The sequence below is a fragment of the Stenella coeruleoalba genome (genome assembly GCF_951394435.1).
Source record: "Stenella coeruleoalba genome assembly, chromosome: 12".
NCBI classification, from domain to species: domain Eukaryota; kingdom Metazoa; phylum Chordata; class Mammalia; order Artiodactyla; family Delphinidae; genus Stenella; species Stenella coeruleoalba.
The window spans coordinates 39097831-39119233 of record NC_137158.1 but is presented as its reverse complement, the minus strand read 5'-3'; the positions used below and the strand labels follow the sequence as shown (position 1 = coordinate 39119233).

At 40.2% G+C, this 21403-nt stretch overlaps 1 protein-coding gene across 3 annotated transcripts in view; it reads left to right on the top strand.

Annotated features, from left to right (window-relative positions):
• The window catches only part of PDSS2 (decaprenyl diphosphate synthase subunit 2), a 273183-nt gene that overhangs the window by 248738 nt on the left and 3042 nt on the right, over positions 1-21403 (top strand). For 2 of the 3 annotated variants that reach the window (XM_079938681.1, XM_079938679.1), the window contains one exon: positions 3802-6838. In XM_079938681.1, coding sequence (XP_079794807.1) covers positions 3802-3960 — 159 coding nt within the window. In that variant the 3' untranslated portion in view covers positions 3961-6838. Of the gene's footprint in view, positions 1-3801; positions 6839-13326; positions 13385-14444; positions 14502-21403 lie in introns of those variants that run through there. The other variant, XM_079938680.1, reaches the window with a different exon arrangement.

Sequence of the window (21403 nt, the reverse complement as noted above, 5' to 3'; positions counted from 1 at the left end):
TTATCTATGGAGATGCTTCTCAAAACAAGGGTAAAGCATCCTGCAGCCTGTGGTATGTCCAAGCCTCCTCCTACCAGCTGAGAGCCAGTTGTTAAATATTCAAGAATTTTGTGATTCTACAACCCTTGGTAGCTTGAAATCAGCCATGATGGGAGTATTTATACCACAAAAATCTGCAAATGCTACAAATAGGGCTTTTTCCTCCTCTGGAGAGCTAATATACCAGCTTAAACAGCTTACTTTCAAATGATTCAGAAAACACACACATACAAGTAGATAGAACAAAAATAGCAAAATATTAATAGTTGTTGAATCTAGGTAGAAGATACGCGTTCATTAATTATGCTACGTCCAGAAGTCACAGACTTCCTGTAAAGGCCAAAGTGTAAATATTTTAGGCTTTGCAATCCATACAGTCTCTGTGGCAGCTACTCAACTCTGTAGGTCTGCCGTTATAGCACAGAAACAACCATAGACAATACTTAAATAAATGGGCATGGTTATATTCCAGCAGAACTTAATTTATAAAAACAGGGGGGCCAAATTTGGCCTGAGGCCATAGGTTGCCAACTCCTGGGCTAGTCTTTCAACTTTTCTGTACTTTTAAAATATTTGAGGGATTTCCCGGCTGGTCCAATGGTTAAGACACTGTGCTTCCACTGCAGGGGCCATGCGTTCAATCCCTGGTCAGGGAACTAAGATCCCGTGTGCCACGCAGCACAGCCAAAAAATAAAAAAATAAAAAATAAATGTTTGATAATAAAAAAAATTTTTAATAAAGTTCTTAGGTTGGGCTTCCCTGGTGGCACAGTGGTTGAGAGTCCGCCTGCCGATGCAGGGGACACGGGTTCGTGCCCCGGTCCAGGAAGATCCCACATGCCGCGGAGCGGCTGGGCCCGTGAGCCATGGCCGCTGAGCCTGCGCGTCCGGAGCCTGTGCTCCGCAACGGGAGAGGCCGCGACAGTGAGAGGCCCGCGTACCGCAAAGAATAATACTAATAATAATAATAAATAAAATAAATAAATAAGTTCGTAGGTTGGTTTTCAGAACCCACCTGGGTCCCCTCTCACCTACTCCTGTAAAGTATCACACCAATCTGTTTTCATTCGCTCTGGTCTCCTCTGTGCCTTTGTTCAAGCTATTCTCTTTCCCTATAATTTTCTTGCTACCCCGACGCCATAACTACTTATCAGCATTCTCAGGACATGCCTTAAATCCCTTTTCTGTAAGGCCCTCTTAAATCTCTTCTAATCAAAGTTGCTCTCATTTCTCTGGTCATCTGTAGTCCTTCACTTGCTGCTTTTCACAGTATACCCTTCATTAGTTCCTGACCCATAAAGCAAAAAAGGATCATTGTACTCTTTACACATAATAGGTGCTCAATTAATATTTACAAACTGAAATCCAGTCATGCAGATATCCACTTGCCTGCAGTCACCAACCTAGAAGTCCAGAAAAGAGAATGTTGGCCAGTCTAATTTAGACTTGAGGGAATTAAAGATAATGAAAATAAGAAGCATGTTCTTTCTTTTTCTTTTTTTTAATCTTTAAGGCTGGTCTGATCCAAGTTCAGCTACCTTTGAGGTTGCTGTGCGTCAAGCTAAAATAGATTTGATCTATTTTGGATGGGGTAGCTTTCTTGGCAATGGCTAAGGGCTTGAGGAGGAAGAAGAATTAAGTACTTCTGAATATCTGTAGTGTTTTAGACACTGTCAAGCACTCTATACTGTCTCATGCAGTACCCCCCCGAGCAGTCCTACAAGGGACTGATATTATCCCCATTTAAACTCAGAGCAGTTAACTGGCCTCTCTAAGATGGGAGCTAGAAGAGGAGCTTGAATCTGGCTACCTCTGATACCCAGGACCATTTTAGTGCCTTCATGCATTCAGTGATGGCAGGAAACCAGGGAACCCTAGGCTGAAACAATACCAAAGTTCATATGCAGTGTGGAAATACCTGTAGAATGCTGAGAGTCTGGCAGAGTATAATATTAAGTGCCACTGGACTGGGTGTTAGGAAAACTGGCTTCTGATCGCAGCTTTGTCACTATCCATCTGTGATCTTGTGTGAGCCGCTGAGCTTCTCTGGCCCTCTCCTCTCATCTATATAATTAGGGGAGTAAAGCAGGTTATTTCTTTTATTCCTTTATGTTTCATGCATTATACGATAGCTCCAAGTCTAATGAAGAGATAGATAAGTGAATGGAGAATTAAAATACAACACTATATAATAATGCTGTACTCCACATATGCACAGGGCACTCCAGGAGCCCCAAGGAAGAAGGGCACCTAGCCCCTTAGGCCTGTCATCCTAGCTGTGTACATTCCACCCAAGTGGAATTTGGGGAGCTTGATGGCTCGAGGGGCGTGTGTGGAGACTGTCTCAAGCCATCAGCTGCAAGTAGTTTCCCTAAGTAATGATGAAACGGCGGAAAGGGAAAGGACTTCCATGCCTCATGAAAGAGCTTGGACTTTTTTTTCCTTAAAGCTATTGGAAGGCAGTGGAGGGTTTTAAGCAAGATCACATTTGCTTTTTATAAAGATCTTCTTGGCAGCGTGAAGGATGGAGTCCAGAGGCAAAGAACTGGTGGTGGGAAGACGCTTTAGGAGGTGATTGCAAAAATAACCCAGGCAAGCGATGATGATAGCCTGAACTGATGTGGCAATGAGAGTGAAGAGCAGATGATAATTGGAGGGCTTTGTATGAGATAGAATGGCTGAGACTCAGTGAGTATATCAGTCAAGATGGCCACAGACAACCTGACAGTCTCTTCAGACAACAGACGTGTTTCCTGCCCATACTACATGTCCTGTGCAGGTTGGAGAGGCACCGTGGTTGCTCACCGTGGCCACTCGGGGATCCAACCTGAGGGGCTTCTTCAATGTGACTGGTTGATGTACCAGAGGGAAACCTCTGGCGGGACTCATATGGACCGTTAAATGCTACAGCCCAGAAGTGACACACACCATTCACGTCTCATGGACTAGAACTTGTCACTGGGCGCCAACCAACCTAGTGGGGAGCCAGAAAGTTCAGTCATGGGTGAGCCATGGTGCCTGAATGGATGAAGGAGAACTCCCGAGTTTCTGATTTAGGGAGTAAAGCAGACATTAGAGGTATTCACTGAGAAGAAGATGGAATAGGGGCAAGGGGAAGTGGACCGGCCAAATCATTATAAGTCTTTTTCAGCTCTAAAGTGTAACCATTGTATTGGTCCTTCCCAGTCATCAGGGAGAGGGATTGGAAATCAACTCCATTTGTGGGCAAGAGTTGACTTTATTCTTCACAAAGGGTATTTTAATTCATTCCTCCCAAAGTCTTACAGTTTTAATAATGTAGTGCTCAGATCTAATACTATGTGTCTTTCTTGAATTTTCACATGGACTATTGTGCCAACATACAGTGTAAAAATATTAGTTATTAACTAGGATGTTAATGAAGCCTTCCTCACCTAAGAATATCAGGCTGCTGAATTCAAAAGGTCAGAGATGTAAATGCCCTCTGCCTCATCACCACCACCCTCCAGCAGGGCCCACTTCAAGATATCACAAGGCGGGAGTTGGGGAAGAGGTGTAATTAGGCTAATTGGAGCCTATTGTTCTGCTCTGGAGGGCCAAACCTAGCAGCCTTAGGGAATGTTAGTGCCTCAAAATCACTGGAGGATGGTGTCCTCTTTAACCTCAAAAGCAGAAACAGTGAATCTATACTGTTTCTCCCCTTCTTTGTTTTCCACCTCTCCTCCCCAATTTAATTGTGGTACCGTAAAAACTGACTTTTCCTGTGCATTTGTTTCTTAACAGTTGCGAGAAACAATCAGCGCTGGCAAAGGTGTGACTTCAGCTATTGACCTGTGTCGTTACCATGGAAACAAGGCACTGGAGGCCCTGGAGAGCTTTCCTCCCTCGGAGGCCAGAACTGCTTTAGAAAACATTGTGTTTGCTGTGACCAGATTTTCGTGACACCAAATTAAAAAGACTATTGTTCGTTAGCTGAAAAAAACTGGGGAATGAGGTGATCGGGAGAGCTTTCATGATGAAAGATCTAAATGTGTTAATGACTTTAACAACATATACATTTTTTTTCTTTTTACCACACTGCTAAATGAATACTGCCCTCTTTTTGGAACTGCTACAAACAAAATTAGAAGAAAAAAGGTCAAGCAGTTTTCAGTTGTCACGCCACAAGCACACTTGAGGCTTCAGTAGCAGAAATAATTAATGAGATTCGCTCCTGTGACCTCAGCAAATGGACAGGAAATAAGTCCTTATTGATTGGACTGAGCCAGGGATGGCGCCAGGGCGGTGGCCTGTGGTTTTCCTTCTAGAGAGGACAGGGCAAGCTGGAAGCTGCAGGTGTCAAGAGAAACACTATCAATGCCAGCCAGGGAGGACTGTCAAATCAAAAGCCAGTGACCAATTTTTCATAACGGAGGGTAGTTTAATGATTAAGGAAAAAAAAACATGCTTTGTCTTCTTGCAATTATGTCTTTGTATTTTATAGATGCAGTATGGATATACTTTGTGCTTCTTGGGTTCTGTAAGATTTTGGGGGGAAACTGCTGAAAAAATAAGGCCAAATATTTGAAGTAGGAGATTAAAATGTTATCAAATGTTAACTTGGTTATAGTAGGAATTGCCTGTTTTTCTTTCTGGAAGACCAGATTTTTTCAAACGCATTTCAAAGAACCAAACTTTTTTTTTTTTCAAGCTGAACAGGATGCTTCTTTTTTTCAAGTAAATGTATTCATTTGTAATACGTTGGTGTAGAGAATACCTTTAATTTTTACAAGTGTCAGATATATAATTGTTGTACTGGGGAATTCATTGGTGATTTTTTTTTTTAGCCTCAGAGTGTCAGATTTTGGTCTTGAACCACAGACATCCAATTACAGAAAGAATATAAGCAATCTCACAGGCCTGCAATTGGACACTGTCTCTCTGTGGTTCATAGGAGATGATTTTTGAGGTTTGCATGCATGCAATATGAGAACACCGTTGACAAGAAGGCTGAGTTTACATAAATGATCTAGATTGAGACTCAGCTACCTTTCTTCCTTATGTGGTGTAATTACAGCCCTATCTGGAGACAGCGAACACAGCAAACAGATTTTATTACCTAGTTCACTCAAACACTAAGTGAAGTCACTTTAGTTAAATTCCTTCTTCAAAAGTTACAAAACCGTTTTATCAGGACCCATCGTGTGGCATGCAATGAAAAGAAAATGTAAGCTACAGAGGTTAAGGTATTGTATTTTGAAATATTTTTAAGCGTACTTGAAATGTTGTAATTGTACAGTTTATGCTACTACAATTTGAAGGCCTATAGATTTAGGTGAAGAGAACACTCCACTCTTCTGTTTGAAATGCCTTTTCTCACAGAAATTGGCTTAATTAGTAACTATGGTTAGATGCTTTAGATCAGACTAGGTTTTAATCATTAACTTCCACAAAGGAGGAGTCATGCTTTGTGTTCTCTGGATGAGCAGGAACTTCAGCAAGCTGTAGGTTTTATTAAGCAGATGGTCAGGTACTATGGAACACAAGGCAGGATTCTAGGGCTCTTCTAGTTCTGGTTTAGCACCTGGTTCGCTGTGTGACCTTGAACAAGTCACTTCCCTCTGAGCCTCAGTTTCCACATTTGTAAAATAAGGTTAAACGAGAATATATGAGGTCCTCTCCAGCTTTGTTTTATTTTCTAAAAGTTTGCCATTTCTGACTCTCTAGATAATAAAGATGCTATGTGAAATTCAGGGAACAGGGAAGGTGAAACACAAAGAGAGGCTATGAAGGAAAGCATAAAACTTAATGGCAGACTTCTTGCCAAGCTGCCTCACAGGTGACCTAAAGAATTCCCAGCTCTCCTTTGTATGGCTTATAATCCTGGACTCTTTGTTTCAACACCCGCCTTTCTGCTTTCTTTGGAACATTTCCTACCTCCCTTTCATCTTCCCAGCTGCCTTCCAGGCCTCTGTTCCCTCTCCTGTGCCCTGCTGTCTGTCCGGCTCCCTGGGAGCAACAGCCCTGCCCTCACTGTTGAGTGACAGCTCTGCTTTTGTTAAACCTAATATGCTGGCTAAGTCAGTCTAAAGTATTAAATACTGATAGTCTTCTCCGTACCCCTTCTTCAGGGATATTTATTTATTAATTCATTTTAAGCCCTTATAATTTCAGACAATCTCTAGGGAGAAATTTGGGGGCAGCAAGACGTGCTTAATCGTACCTTTTGGCCTACTGCCTGAGTGCTGCCAGGGAAGGTACTGACAAGGCAGAGTTAGTGACCTTAGAGCGTCTCCTCCTTTACCCCCTCTGCATCACCCTCCACCCCCAGTTTCTTGCTAGAGTGAAGAATTCATTCATTAACCATTGTCCCTCTTCCCCCCAACCTGGACCTGCAAACCTCACTCATTTCAGGCCCCTGAGCCCACCTGCACTCTCCTTCCTCCCTATCAGTCTTTTCTTCAAGTAAGGGCTCTGCGTGTATACCAGGCACTCTGCTAAGGGCCTTAACAGTACTGTCTTGTTCGAATCCCACGACCACTCTCTGGGGGTAAGACTTAATCCCCCATTTATAGATGCAGGAGCCAGCAGAAAGGACTGCCTCTGACAGACTGGCTTGCCTTCACACGCCATCTCCCCACTTTAGAGTCATTCCAGACAGCACCTCTTTCTCTCTTCCTTTGCTTCTCTTTCCAGATAAGACTCTACTCCTTTCCAAAGATCTCGAGCCTTCAGCCTCCTGTCTCCCTCATGTCCCTATTCTTGAGTCTTGTGTTTCCCCTGCTGGCTATGAATGGGCTCAGTTCTCCCCTAAATGACATCCCTCACTTCCCCTATTTATCCTTCCACCTCTACTTTTTTCTTCCTAGCATTAGCAGCACACCTTCTTACAGGCTACTAACTCCTTAACCCTGGCAATTGGTCATTCACTACATTCACTGCCGGGTCCCCACCATCTAGACCAGCGCCAGCACTGTAGACACTCAAAGACTACTTGTTCAACAAATCTATCGGGTCTCACGGCACTACTCCACTGAGATGCCTTCTTCTCGTTCACAGATGGTGACCTCACTGTGAAGTTTACCAGACGTCCCCCTGCATGCAGACTTCCCCACAGCATTTCACCTTGCTAATGCAGCTTCCGCCCTCACCCCCACAGCACCTGTGACCCACTTCCCCTCTTCTCTGACTACCCTTCCTTTTGTGTCTCACACATCTCTCTCTTAGTCCCACCTCTAGAGACATTCTTTTATAAATTTTTAAATTATATTTCCCGAGGAACTACAAAGCCGTTTCCTGTGCCACTAAGTCATCTTCTTTTGAATTCCCCAACTTAGAAAAACTGTTTCTAAAAAACAGTATCAATTAGATATTGATTAGATAGTGAGTTATTTGCCATTCACTATTAGTTACTTTGAAAGAAGATAAGGATTATGACTATCATTAAACTTTGTTGTGAGTTTTACTTGATGACAACACTAAATCCTCTTCATGTTTTCTTATATAATGTGGTAACCCAGTCACACCTAAAAATAAGTGATCAGTGACATTGTGTGCCTGGTCCAGGTCTCGTTCTCTAATGTTTGAGACTTTCTCTTACCTATGCCAATGGTATTGCTATGGCCCAGCATGCAGGTGAAACCTACAGACTTGGGGTAAAAGACATATACATTAGTGCAAAATGCTCCAAAAAGATGTACACGTTTTTTAAGGCCCAGTACCTACAACATTCTGGTCACTCAGGTGACCAGAAAGTAATCTGAATAATCCGTGATTATCTTTCAAAACCTGACAAGTTGCTGTAACATAGATCTCTTTGGGCAAGTGGCTTTGGGGGAATTGTGTTTAATCAATAAAATTGCAGCTAAAGGCTACTTCTTTTTCTTTCTCTCTTTTTTAAGACTGAACTAGGAATTCCCTGGCAGTCCAGTGGTTAGGACTCGGTGCTTTCACTGCCATGGCCTGGGTTCAATCCCTGGTCAGGGAACTAGGATCCTGTAAGCCACATGGCGCAGCCCAAAAAAAAATAAAAGACTAACTAAACAGCAGGTCCATCACAGACAAGGAGAACGTTGCTTTCAGAAAACTCTTTTCACGTTCCTTCCTAGAGCTCTTAGATTCAGGAAGATTCTTTCCTGCCCCTTCATTTGTCTTCCCACTGTGAAATCCTGTTGTTAAGATCTCACCTTTCTGACCAATAGAATTCCAGGATTTATCTTTAGAATCTAATGACTGCCTCTCAATCTGGAGAAGGCATGCCACACCTTCGCTAAGACTCAAAAGGGCAGAGATGGATTGGGTTGACTTTTTAATCTATTTGTGAGGACACAATTGTCACTCCATTGTTATTAATAGTTTCCATTATTGTTAATCACCTTTTAGTAATAATAAAGCTATTTGCACTTTCTTTCTTTTTAAAACACAAAGCAATCTAACAAGACTGTCATTTACCTCTTTCTCCATTTCCTACCATCACTCCTAATCCCTTCTCAAATTAACCGTTTTATTTTTTCAGAAGGGATCCTGCCTTTACATTAAGGAGATAACATACTTTTGAAAAAGAAGGTCACCTGGGGAGAACCCAGTGTGGCCAGAACTGACAGTGGTGTCCACCCCTCCCTTTAGCTTCCCCACCTGCCCTTGGGGCGCTGAAGTGCTAGGTTTTAGGCCTCTACCGGTGGAGGAATATTCTTCCTAGATATGTATTTCTTACTCTTCCGTAGAAAGAGAAAGTTTCTCAGGCTTTCATTCCTTTTCTTTCTTTTTATAGATGCTGATTCCATCTTCATGGAGAAGCTCTATCAGCTTTCTTTCAATGTGATCTGCTCACTTCTAAGACTGATAGCATACCAGTCACTGTGCATCCTGAGCAGATGAGTAGGCTCCCCACTGCCTTGACTGTTGTTGGGAAGATTTCACTTTTTGATGCATTTAAGTAAATAAACACATCTAAAGAAATTTTGGAAAGTAGAAAAAAATTACTCTCAGTCTCACCATGCTCACATAATCAGTATCACCATTTCATTTGTATTTAATCCAGCCTTTTCTGCTATGCCTATCTTTTTTGCATGGTTGTAATTACAGTATAAACTCAACTTTGGGTCCTGCTGTTTTTACATAATACATCATAAACATTTTTTCATGGTGCTGCAGTCTTCATAACCACTATTGATAAGTAGCTTAAATTCTAAACAAGGTATATTGAATTTTTATTCCTGATTGGTTTCTCTGGGATAAATGGGTATACGGTAAATACTCATAAGTCAACATCCCAACCTGCTACTAAGAAAGTCTTTGTCTTGGAAAAATAGTGCCCCTGCAGGTTCTCCACAGCAGCAAGTTAAAACTGTGAAATAAATTCCCTTAAAATTCTTTAGCCTGAATGATTAATCTTTTCAGTTGGTGGTTCCCATTCCTTCGAGACGATGCTCAAAATGGATTCACATCTCTATGTATTTTCCTCTCGCTTCACTGCAAGTTCTCAGCCAGCCACACTTCAGTAGGATGACTTCTTTCTTCCCACTGAGGTTCACAATCTCCTAGGACAGGAAAGGCCCTCAGGCAGTTGTGTTAGCTTCTGCTCTTGGCCAAAACCAAGGAGAAACCATTTTCTAAGAGTTGAGGAGCCGTCTTTCCTTCTTCAAGGACTTGGGAGAAGAGGACTCTAGAAACTCCTAGGGTTTGTTTGAAGGGAAACAAAATAACCTTTATTTGACTCAAATCTTTCATGCTATAACAGTATGAGTTTATTGTGTTTTGTTATTGTCTTCTTCTGTTTGGATCTTTCTTTTTTTGTAAGCCTTCAAATGAAGGAGAAAACAGCATCATCCTCAAAGAATTAAGCTACACTTGCAACCTTTCCTTCCTTAAATTAATCATCATAACTTTACTATTCACATTACTTCTCACTTGTCACATTTCAATGAAGTCTCCCTGCCTGTCCTCCTCCCTTATGTCATGAGTTGCACAGTTACTTAAACTTACTTGTGTATGTGGAATACGATCAATTAATTGTGAGCTTCCTAATTGCTGCCTGTTTATGCAGTTCTGTACTTTTCTTTCCTTTTATTCTTCTTTTTTTGAAGATTTAGAATTGCTTTAATTGCATTTTCAAAAGCAGCTTTATTGAAGTATAGTTTACATATCATAAAATTCATCTAGTTTAAGTATACAATTCAATGCTTTTTTAATAAATTTACGAAGTTGTGCAAGCATCACTACAATTCAGTTTTAAAGATCCCTTGTGCACATTTGCAGTCAACACCTGCTCCCACCCTCAATCCTAGGCAGCCACTAATCTACTCTCTGTCGCTATAGATTTGCCTTCTCTGGACATTTTATATAAATGGAGTTTTACAGTACTTAGTCTTTTGCATCTGGTTTCTGTCACTTATCATAATGTTTTTGAGGTTTATGTATGTTATGGAATTAATCATTATTTCATTCCTTTATATTGCTAAATAATATTCCATCGAACAGATATATTATATTCATTTATCCCTTTACCAGTTGATTGGCATTTGGGTTGTTTCTACTGTTGACCTATTATTAATAATGCTGTTGTGAATACTCATGTACAAGTCGTTATGTGGACATAAGTTTTCATTTCTCCTGAGTAGATCCTCAGGAGTAAAATTTATAATAAATTTATGTTTAACCTGTTAGAAATTGCCAGACCGTTTTCCAAAGTGACTGTATCATTTTACCTTTCCAACACATGTGGGTTCCAAATTTTTCACATCCTTGCTAACTCTTGGTATTCCCTTTTAAAAAAAAATATTTATTTATTTTTCTTTTATTATTGCTATTTTTTTGGTTGTGTCGGGTCTTAGTTGTGGCACACAAGATCTTTCCTCGCGGTGTGTGGGCTCAGTAGTTGTGGCGCGCGGGCTTAGTGGCCCCGCGGCATGTGGGATCTTCGTTCCCTGACCAGGGATCAGACCTGTGCATCCCATGCATTGCAAGGCGGATTCTTTACCACTGGACCACCAGGGAAGTCCCCGGTATTCCATTTTTTATTATAGCTATTCTAGTAGGAATGAGACTGTATCTCATTGTGATTTGTATTTGCATTTTCCTAATGACTAATGATGTTAAGCATCGTCTCATGAGCATGTTAGTCATTTATATATCTTCTTTGGCAAAATGTCTGTTCAGATCTTTTACCTATTTCTTAATTGGGTTGTTTGTCTTATTGAGATATAAGCATTCTTTATATATTCTGAATATAGTCCTTTGTCTGCTATATGGTGTGCAAATATTTGCTCCCAATCTATAGCTTAAATTCATTTTCATAATGGTTCCTTTTGAAGCGCAAAAGTCTTTAATTTTGATGAAGTCCAATTTATCAATTTCTTCTTCTATAGATCACGCTTTCAGTGTCATATCTAAGTAATCTTTGCCTAACCCAAAGTCACAGAGATTTTCTCCAATGTTCTTTTCTCAAAGTTGTATAGTTTTAGCTGTTACATTTAGGTCTATGATCCCTTTTTAGTTAACTGTTGTATAAAGTGTGAGGTAAAGGTTTAAATCGGGCATCTCATCCTCAGCACTATTGACATATTGGGCTGGGTCATTCTTTGTTGTGGGGTTGCCCTGTGCATTGCTGGATGTTTAACAGCACCTTTGGTGTATACCCATTGAATGCCAGTAGCACGCCAACCCCAGCTGCGACAACCAGAATTGTCTCTAGACATTGCCAAAAGTTCCCTGCCTTTGGGAAGCCAAAATCTCCCCCATTGAAAACCACTGGACTAAATTAATTTTTTTTTGTATGTGGGTATCCAGCTGTTCTAGAACCATTTGTTGAAAAGACTATTCTTTCCTTCTTTGAGTTGCCTTAGCAACTTTGTAGAAAATCAGTCGACCCTAAATACAAGAGTCTGTTTCTGTCAATTCTGTTCCATTGATTTCTATGTCTGTCCTTATGCCAGAACCACACTTCCTTGATTACTATAGCTTTATTTTCATTTACTTGTTTGTTTATTTATTGGCTGCGTTGGGTCTTCGTTGCTGTGCACAGGCTTTTTCTAGTTGCGGCGAGCGGGGGCTACTCTTCGTTGCGGTGCATGGGCTTCTCATTGCGATGGCTTCTCTTGTTACGGAGCACGGGCTCTAGGTGCGCGGGCTTCAGTAGTTGTGGCTCGCGGGCTCTAGAGCGCAGGCTCAGTAGCTGTGGCACACAGGCTTAGTTGCCCTGCGGCATGTGGGATCTTCCTGGACCAGGGCTCGAACCCATGTCCCCTGCGTTGGCAGGTGGATTCTTAACCACTGCGCCACCAGGGAAGCCCGATTACTACAGTTTTATATTAAATTTTATAATTGGGAAGTAGAAGTCCTCCAGCTTATTTTTTTATTAAACTTTTAATTTTGAGGTAATTATAGATTCACAAGTAGTTGTAAGAAATAATACAGAGAGATTCTAGGTACCCTTTACAATTTTCCCCAATGGTATCATCTTGTAAAACTATAGGACAAGATCACAACCAGAATGTTGACGTTGATACAGTCCATCAATCTTATTCAGATTTCCCCATTTACACTTGTAGTTCTTCTTTTACAGAATTGTTTTGGCCACTCTGGGTCCTTTGCATTTCTATAAAAATTTTAGGATCAGCTTGTAAATTTCTACAAAAGAGCCTGCTGGGATTTTGATAGGGACTGCATTGAATCTATTGATCTAATTTTGGATAGTTGCCATTTTAACGATATTAATCTTCTAATCCATGAATCACGATTTTCTTTTTTTTATTGTGGTAATATATATATATATGTATAGCATAATATGTGCTATTTTAGTAATTTTAAGTGTACAATTTAGTGACATTAATTATATTCACTCTGTTGTGCAGCCATCACCACTATTTCTGTAACTTTTCCATAACCCCAAATGGAAACCATGCTTTTCTTTAACAGCAGTACTGTAATTGCCAACTTACTAGTTACCGTATGGTCTTCTGTAGCCCCAAAAGTTCTTTTTCAAATCAGTAATTTAATACCAAACCCTGAATCCCGGGGAATCCTGGTACTTGTCTTTGGAATGATATAGACAGACTCTTTGTTAAGAAATTGGGCTTTAGGGACTTCCATGGTGGTCCAGGGATTAAGACTCCAAGCTGCCATTGCAGGGGACACGGGTTCAATCCCTGGTCCGGGAACTAAGATCCTACATGCTGCATGGTGCAGCCAAAAAAAACCAAACAAACAAGAAATTGGGCTTTAGAGTCTTCAAATCCCAGCTCTGCTATTGACAAGCAGGTTAATTTACTTCTCTGAGTCTTACATTATCATGCACAAATTTAAACTGTTTTATTTCTATCAGTCTTCCAGGTGTGGGTGTCACTAAATGGGGTGCAGAGACTCCCAGGGATACTCAGAAGCCTGCCAGGTACTGTGGAAGCCACAGAATGAACATGCACATTGTCTAAGAACATATTTTTTTCCCACAAAGTTAACGTTAGGTAATTTAACTACAAATGAGCCTTTAAACTTGTATAGCATACCAGATATATATATTATGGAATTAAACGTAAGATTTGCATTCATTATATTATAAAATGTAAGACTTAAATTTACAGTCCGTATTTGGGTGCTTTGGGCTAACCCTCCTTCCCTTCCACCCCCCACATTGCACTTAACAAGTCTTTTACCCTCTAGTCTCCCTCTCAGCTATGACAGGCATTCACTCATCATTCACAGCCCTTTTCCTACAGAACCTCAGAATCCTCCTCAACACAGCTCTCCAGGGCCACTATTATTGTGTCAGAGCCAGCAGGCAAGTTGAAGTCCATTTGCCATGTCTGTTCAACTAGCTAAGGACTATTTGATTTAACCTGTATTTTACCATTACCAGGGTATTTGAAATAAAATTAATAGCCCTGAAAATCAAGGTGATTTTATCTCCTCTTGGCTTTCCAAAGGTTATGTTCTTCCTTTCAGATTATTTTACTTTCTCTGTTTTACATATAAATTATAATAAAGATAATGAAAGACATCATATGTTGTCTTTAAAAATGACAGTATCCATCATGTCATCCAAGTCTGCTGGTCCAAAGGTATGTAACTTTGTCCCTGTAATAGCCATCAGCAGAAATCAAGTGTCCGTTAGTATGAAAAAACCCTTTGGAAATATCTTTGCAAAACACTTTCCAGGGACTTCCCTGGCAGTCCAGTGCTTAGGACTCCACACTTCCACTACAGGGGGCATGGGTTTGATCCCTGGTCTGGGAACTAACATCCCGGGTGCCACGCAGCGCAGCCAGAAACAAAAAGCAAAAAAACAAAAAACACTTTCCATGTACATGTTGTGATCATTAGATCCTATTTAAGAAAGAATAAAGTGTGTTGTTTTATTTCCTATTTAAAAAGGTTTAATTTTTGTTTTATCTCATCAATTTAAATACGGGGGTTTGTTTGGGTTGTTTCTTGTTTTTGTTTTTTTTTTTTAGATCCTCATCTCTTTATAAAGAGAGAGAGAGAGAAGGTGAAGAGACGGACAAGGGCAGGTAATAGAACAAGTCTCTTTTTGATTAAACCATTAAACGTCTAAACATCTGTATTTTTCTTCCCAGTGTCCTACCTACCAACTTTTTATGATCAGAGGCTGGCATGGCAGATTACCTTAATTTTCATCTAGCTGTTGCTAAGCTGTCACCATGGTACCAAAGCACTCAGGCAAATATAAATGCCTAAAAACAAATACGTAGGAAGAAAATTTTGTCCCTAGCCCCCTCACCTCTCCTGTCATCTGGATGAGTAGTTCAGCATTAAAATTCTGTGTCATGGTTGCTTTATACCCATAACAAAAAAAAACCAAAATGACCCCAAACTTTTGAAAACTGAAGTATTACAGCCCATAAAAATATAACGATTTCTGCAAATGTTTTCTCATTTACAAAAGTCATCACTAGTCTGTACCTATGCCTCGTAATGATTGAAACAGCCTGCATAGTAACAGTGATTGAATTTTTGCCCTCAAGCAGTATAAAACACCGCAAAAATACTGCCCTATGAATTATAATTTTTATGGTCATACAGTCACAATGAATGGCATATTTTTGTTCTTTCTCAATGGTTAAAGTTTTTCAAATAGTTTTTAAATTTTCAAATTCTAGTAGATGATTTCAGCAAAATGACCCCAGTGTAAGCTTTATCTTCAAGAGTGGTATAAATATAAACTGCACTCTCCAATGTTATATCTCAGTCCTATTATTTCCTTTGCCTCACCACGTATACACAGCAAGAGATTAATCCGAAGGGAACTGCTTCATTTTCTTAAAAGTGCCCATCAACACTCTTCAAATATGTTTATAGACTGGCTGTATTACTTGTTTACCTAAATAGTAGCATAAATATCTGTTTTTAGAAAGCTTTACCGTAAGTCTTTCTATATGATTGGATTCTGAAGGAAGGCCATGATTAGTAAATTAATCACTTTCCCCCTTGACTAGTGCTAATGAAAGCTTTCCAACTTAAACATTGTGTGCTAACACTTCCTCCTCCGTAGCAGTCTTCCATTTTTGCCCATCAAAAAGCACTTTCTGTTTGCAGTATGTCAGCTGTACTATTTATAACTGAGTTAACAATGCCAACTAGAGGCAGTAAAAGGTGTGTATTTCATATGCAAATTCCCAACAATAATTTCTACAATTACCTATAGTTGCTTGCTCTATTATGTTCAACATCAGCATTATAAAACTGAGTCCAGGAAGGAGAAAATAGTAGTAATATTACATGTTGTATCACCTAAAGACTTTTACTGAATTAATTAGAAAAATAAATTGAAGAGTTCAAAATGAAAGTAGCCCTAGCTTATTACAATGGGCATTTTCACATAATGGGACTTTGATGATCTGTTACAGTAGCTGTTCAGAGGAAGAAACTCACTGTGTGACATAGAGTGTTCTTTCTGTTTTGTCTCCGAATTTGTGTTTTTCCAAACAGTCCTCTTTACTTCTCTGTTTTACCCGATTGTGATTCCCCTGACTTGGAAACCATAAACTGAGAAAGAAGTAAGAAACCAGGATAAATTCATGTTTTCTTTTCACTGACATTTATTAAGTGTGACTATGTGCAAAGCACTATCTTGGATACAAAGATGACCAGAGAGGGAGATTGTTTGTGTCTTTCACCACTATACTGTGGGCTTCTGAGGATCAGAGTCTCTTTGAAGGCAGAGTGGGATATAACAAATAGAACAGACAGATCTGGGTTCAAATACTAGCTTCCCCATTGAATGTGACATTAGGCAAATTCCCCAAGCTTTGTCTTGCCTTTCAGAAGTGGAGACAGTCGTGCTTACTAGCAAAGTGGCTGCTGAGTGCTCGAAAGCCCCTATCTCCGCACCCATTACAGAGGTTGACATTCAGTAAATGCTGTCAACGGAAATATGTTTTTATTTTATTTTTTAATTTTTTAAAATTTTATTTCATTTTTTTGGCCCCGCCATGCGGTTTGCATTCTCTGACCAGGGATCAAACCCGGGCCCACAGCAGTGAAAGCACTGAGTCCTAACCACTAGACTGCTAGGGAACTCCCAGGAAATATGTGTTTATAATGATGAAGGAAGCAAGTAAGATAGAGTAATAGTAAAGGAACATTGGATTGGAAACTAATTAGAAGAATATAAATTATATATAAAGTAGGTCTAGAGAATTCTTTTAACATATAGGACAATATAAAGTGAGAAAAGGTCTAGAAAGGAGATTGTAGAGCCCACCCAGGGGTGTATCTTTAAAAAGCAATATTTAAAGAGCAAAGAGAAGTGTAAAGCTTGCTATTTGGAAAGCTGTGGGGTTGGATGAGAACAGTATTCCCACAATGTGGTCTGTGAACCACCTGCATCAAAGTCAGGGGCTTGCTGTAGATTCAGGACTTTACCCAGACCTACTGAGGCAGAGTCTCTAAAGAGGAGGTCCAGGAATCAACATTTCTTATAAACTTCCAAATAATTTTCACACCAGTACCAGTTTTAGATTCAGTGGGTAGATGACAAATTTCTAAGGTTCCAATGACATCTAACTCTTGGTGTGTTACAAAAGACAAAACATGAGTTTTGAAGTAAGACAGATTCCAGGCAAACTGGAATGCTCAACATTTAAGCCAGCAAAAACAAACAAACAAAACCCTACCCAATAGAAAGTAGAAAGGGGAGAAAGATAAATACTGTATGATCCCACTTACATGTGGAATCTGAAAAAACTGAACTCATAGATTCAGAGAACAGATTGGTGGTTGCCAGCAGCAGGGGTTGGGATGGGGGAGGAGGGGAATGGGTAAAGGTGGTCAAAAGGCACAAACCTTCAGTTATAAAATGTAAGTCATGGGGAGGTAACGTACAGCACAGTGACCTACAGCTAGTGATACTGTGTTGCATATTTGAAAGTTGCTAAGAGAGTAAATCCTAAAAAAACTTCGTTAACTATGTATGGTGATGGATGTTAACTAGATTTACTGTGGTAGTTATCTCTCAGTATATACAAATATCTAATCATTATGTTGCACACCTGAAACTATGTTATATGTATTTGTACCTCAATTAAAAAAAAAAAGAAAACAAAAAAAGGGAAAAGAAGTATAAACTGTGTAATAAGTGAAAAATATAGAATAAAATGGCAGAAATTAGTACTTATATGAGAACGAATTATAATAAATTAATTAAATTCACCAATTAAAAAAACAGAATCTCAGATTCAGTTAAAAAGCAATATCCGGAGGCTTCCCTGGTGGCGCAGTGGTTGGGAGTCCGCCTGCCAATGCGGGGGGCGCGGGTTCGTGCCCCGGTCCGGGAGTATCCCACATGCCGCGGAGCAGCTGGGCCCATGAGCCATGGCCACTGAGCCTGCGCGTCCGGAGCGTGTGCTCTGCAGCGGGAGAGGCCGCAGCGGTGAAAGGTCCGCGTACTGCAAAAAAAAAAAAAAAGCAATATCCAATAATAAGTTGTCTAAAAGAGAAACTTAAAACAAAAAGACACAGAAAGATTGAAAATAAAAGATGGAAAAAAATATGAGCCAAAAGAAAAAAGGAAAGGAATATTAATATCTGACAATATAGAATATAAGGCAAAAAAATATAATGGACAAAGAAGGGCATTATATGCTGATAAAAGGAACAATAGAGCAAAAAGATATAACCATAAAAAACATGTATGCACTTAACAATACAGCCTCAAAATATACAAAGGAACAACTGAAAAAAAAATGCAGGGAGAAATGGATAAATCAAGTTACAGTTAAAAGATTTTAGCCACATCTTTCAGAAATTGATAAATCAAGCAGACATAAAATACACATATCAAAATTTTGAATCAGATAATTAATAAGCTTAAGCTATGAAGTATATATATAGAGCTCAGCACCCAACGAGTAGTTTAGTAATAACTGTTAGACTGTACTAGATGAAAATGTCAATAGTTGAGAATTTTTTGCCTATAAAAATAGGTATTTTCATATTATGCCTCATAGGTTTTTGAGGGATTAAACTAGCTAATGTCTATAAAGCAATTAGCACAATGTCTAATTTAGTCTCTTTTGGTCTTTAGTCTACTAAGAGAATACTTGCCTCAATTATTAGTAATTGGATATGTGAGATCCAAAGAATTCAGTGACGTGAAATGTGAGGTCACAATTTTTTGTAAGATTAACAAAAAAAAATGACCAGTATAGAGCTAGCTGGTGAGGAATTCTGGGAGTCTAGCTGCCCTATCTAAATTCATGCCCAACTCAACTGTGATTTGGTGCCACCTGGTGGTGGTGGTTGGCTCCAACTTAAATATTTTTGGGGATAATTTTGAGTCCAGAGGCAACAGGATAGCATCCATGATCCCAGAAATGTACCAGTTAGTTGGCCAGATTCAGAAATTCATCTGGGAGAATACTGAGGACCAGGGACTCACCCTTCACCTCCTCTCTTTCTGAAACAAGTTCCCATGACTTTCCTTCACCTTCATGACCTTTGCCTCCACTCCAAGACCCCCTTCCCCACCCTAGTGTAGAACTTTAAGCCCTACCCCTGACCCTTATCCCTGCCTTGTTCTCAAATAGGGGCTAGGCAAGAAATGGGAACCAGTTGCCCATTCTGAAGTATACCTAAAATTATATTTTTGATGAGTGCATTATCAGGGGGTTTAACTGTGATTTATCCAGGATCCCCTGAATGCTTACAACATATTAGCACTATAGTTTTTAGTTTAGAGCCTTTGATTACTGCAGGAGTTTCTGGTTGGCTATAAAAAGCCTTTATTAGGTTGAAACTAATTGAAATTCAAGGGAATTCCCTGGCGGTCCAGTGGTTAGGACTCAGTGCTTTCACTGCTGGGGCCTGGGTTCAATCCCTAGTCGGAGAACTGACATACCTCAAGCCACACAGCATGACCAGAAAAATAAAAAATAAAGCAGTAAGAAAAGGGAAGACAGGCAAAGGTGGAAAATTCCGTGCAGAGAATATTAACCCTATTACATGAATGCCATGAAATCTTAAATTTATGATTGCCTTTTGTGGATGATCTCTTGTCACCCAGCAGGTTCAGAAATTCTTAGTTCGGTTATTTCTTTGTTAAATTTCTTGATTTGGAGTAGCAGCTTTTCCTTCCTTGTATAAACATGTTGCCCTGCTCCAGTATTTATAGGTACACCCGCTGGACACACACACACTGGGCTTCTTGGAAACTGCATGGAGGTGCAAGGCTATAGAGGGGGCAGTGATCAGTTATCATTACCTTTAGTTTCTGTCCCCATCACCCTTCCTGGCATCCTCCCACTTCTGAGTTACCACTGGGTCACTAAAACGGAGTCAGGGAAAGGCAGTCTGAGAGACCAGCAGAAGTAGCGTTTTGGGATCAGGGTCTTCTTGCCCTACGGCTGCCAGAGGTCACATGTGTCTTCAATGAAACTGTCAAACACCAAGCTGAGTGTTGGATTTTGGAAGATTTGTGGCACACACCAGCGAAAGACTTAATCTGTCCACCACCTCTTGCTCTCATCTTACCTTCTTCTGCCCACCCTCTAACTTGAAGGCTCTCTGTGTTTCACTCAAAAGGGCTATTTAAAGTTTTCCAAATAGGACCTGCAGTTTCTTGCCTTAGCTACTGCCTATAGTTTTCCCCACTCAGAATGCCCTTCACCCGGCCTTTGTGGGTCAGAATCCTGCTCAGCATTCCTACGGGCTCCTAGGACAGCCCCTTCTCCACAGAGCCTTCCTGGCTCCTCGCCTGGCTCCTCGCTCATCCCCACTCTGGGTCTCTCCTGTGGTGCTGCCTTCTGCTTTATATCACAGTTTTCAGGGTTCATGATTGATTCCTGGGGTAGAATGACATCTCTTTGAGGACAGGGACCTTGCTTATCTGTTTCTTAATTCCCCAAAGGACTCAAAGCTTTGCAGTCGTAGGTGTTCAGTAAATATTTGTTTAGTTTTGAAAGCTGTTGTCACGTTAAAGCCGGCCACGCCATCTTCCAAAGGGGTCTCACCTCCTCCTGCCAACTGCATGGGTGCTCAGCCCTCTATTTAGGTACTAATGGTCTCCCCCACCTCTCTCCACAATTGACGTGAGCCTACTTCTGTCACTGCAAAAATTCTCTGGGAGTGTAGCATTGGGAAAGCACATTCACTTACTCCAGCCTAGGTGAGCGATCCCTTTGGCACTGAAATAATTTGCTTACTTTCCTAATGTCAAGGCTGAATAAATGCAGTTTCCACGAGTACAAAGTTTACTTACTGAAAACTAGGATTGCATCAAGCATCTCACGAAGAATTTGCATGGCTACAGAAGCTGTACCTTTTATGTGTCTTAATTTTTTAATATTTAAATGTTATTAAATCATTAGATGTCAATTTGGGTGTCATATATTTTATTATAGACAGCATTTGAAAACTTCAGTATCTCTAGAAGGAAAATTCAGGAAATACCAGATGTTTTGAGTCTTAGGGCATCATAACATAAGCACCATATTTGTCCCAAAACATTCATTTCTCCCTGCCACTATAGATATGCCATTTATTTCTGCTGATACTAATACTCTCCTTTAAAAAAATGTTTGTAACTTTACTGGAGGAAAGTAACCCAAAACTTCCCTAATTTCTAGTGTAAAATATTCAGAGGGAAGAAGCAGGTAATGTGGATTATTGGGTTCCTCTGGTACCTTTTCCCTCAAATTCACATACTCGTGTGCTGCAGGGCAATTATTCCTCTTTGCTCCATGCTGATTATATAGGTCAGGAGGGTAATAAGTTCATTTATTTGAAGGATTTTCATCTGGTATATTTCTAATATTCTTGCCCCATTCCTGACCACTCAAATCAGTATCACAGTGAGACCAGCATCTCTCTCCCACCACCAAAGAAAATGATGAAACAAAGGTAATTTGAGTGTGAACTTTCTGCTCCCAAATCTTTCATCTTCCCAGAGCAGAAG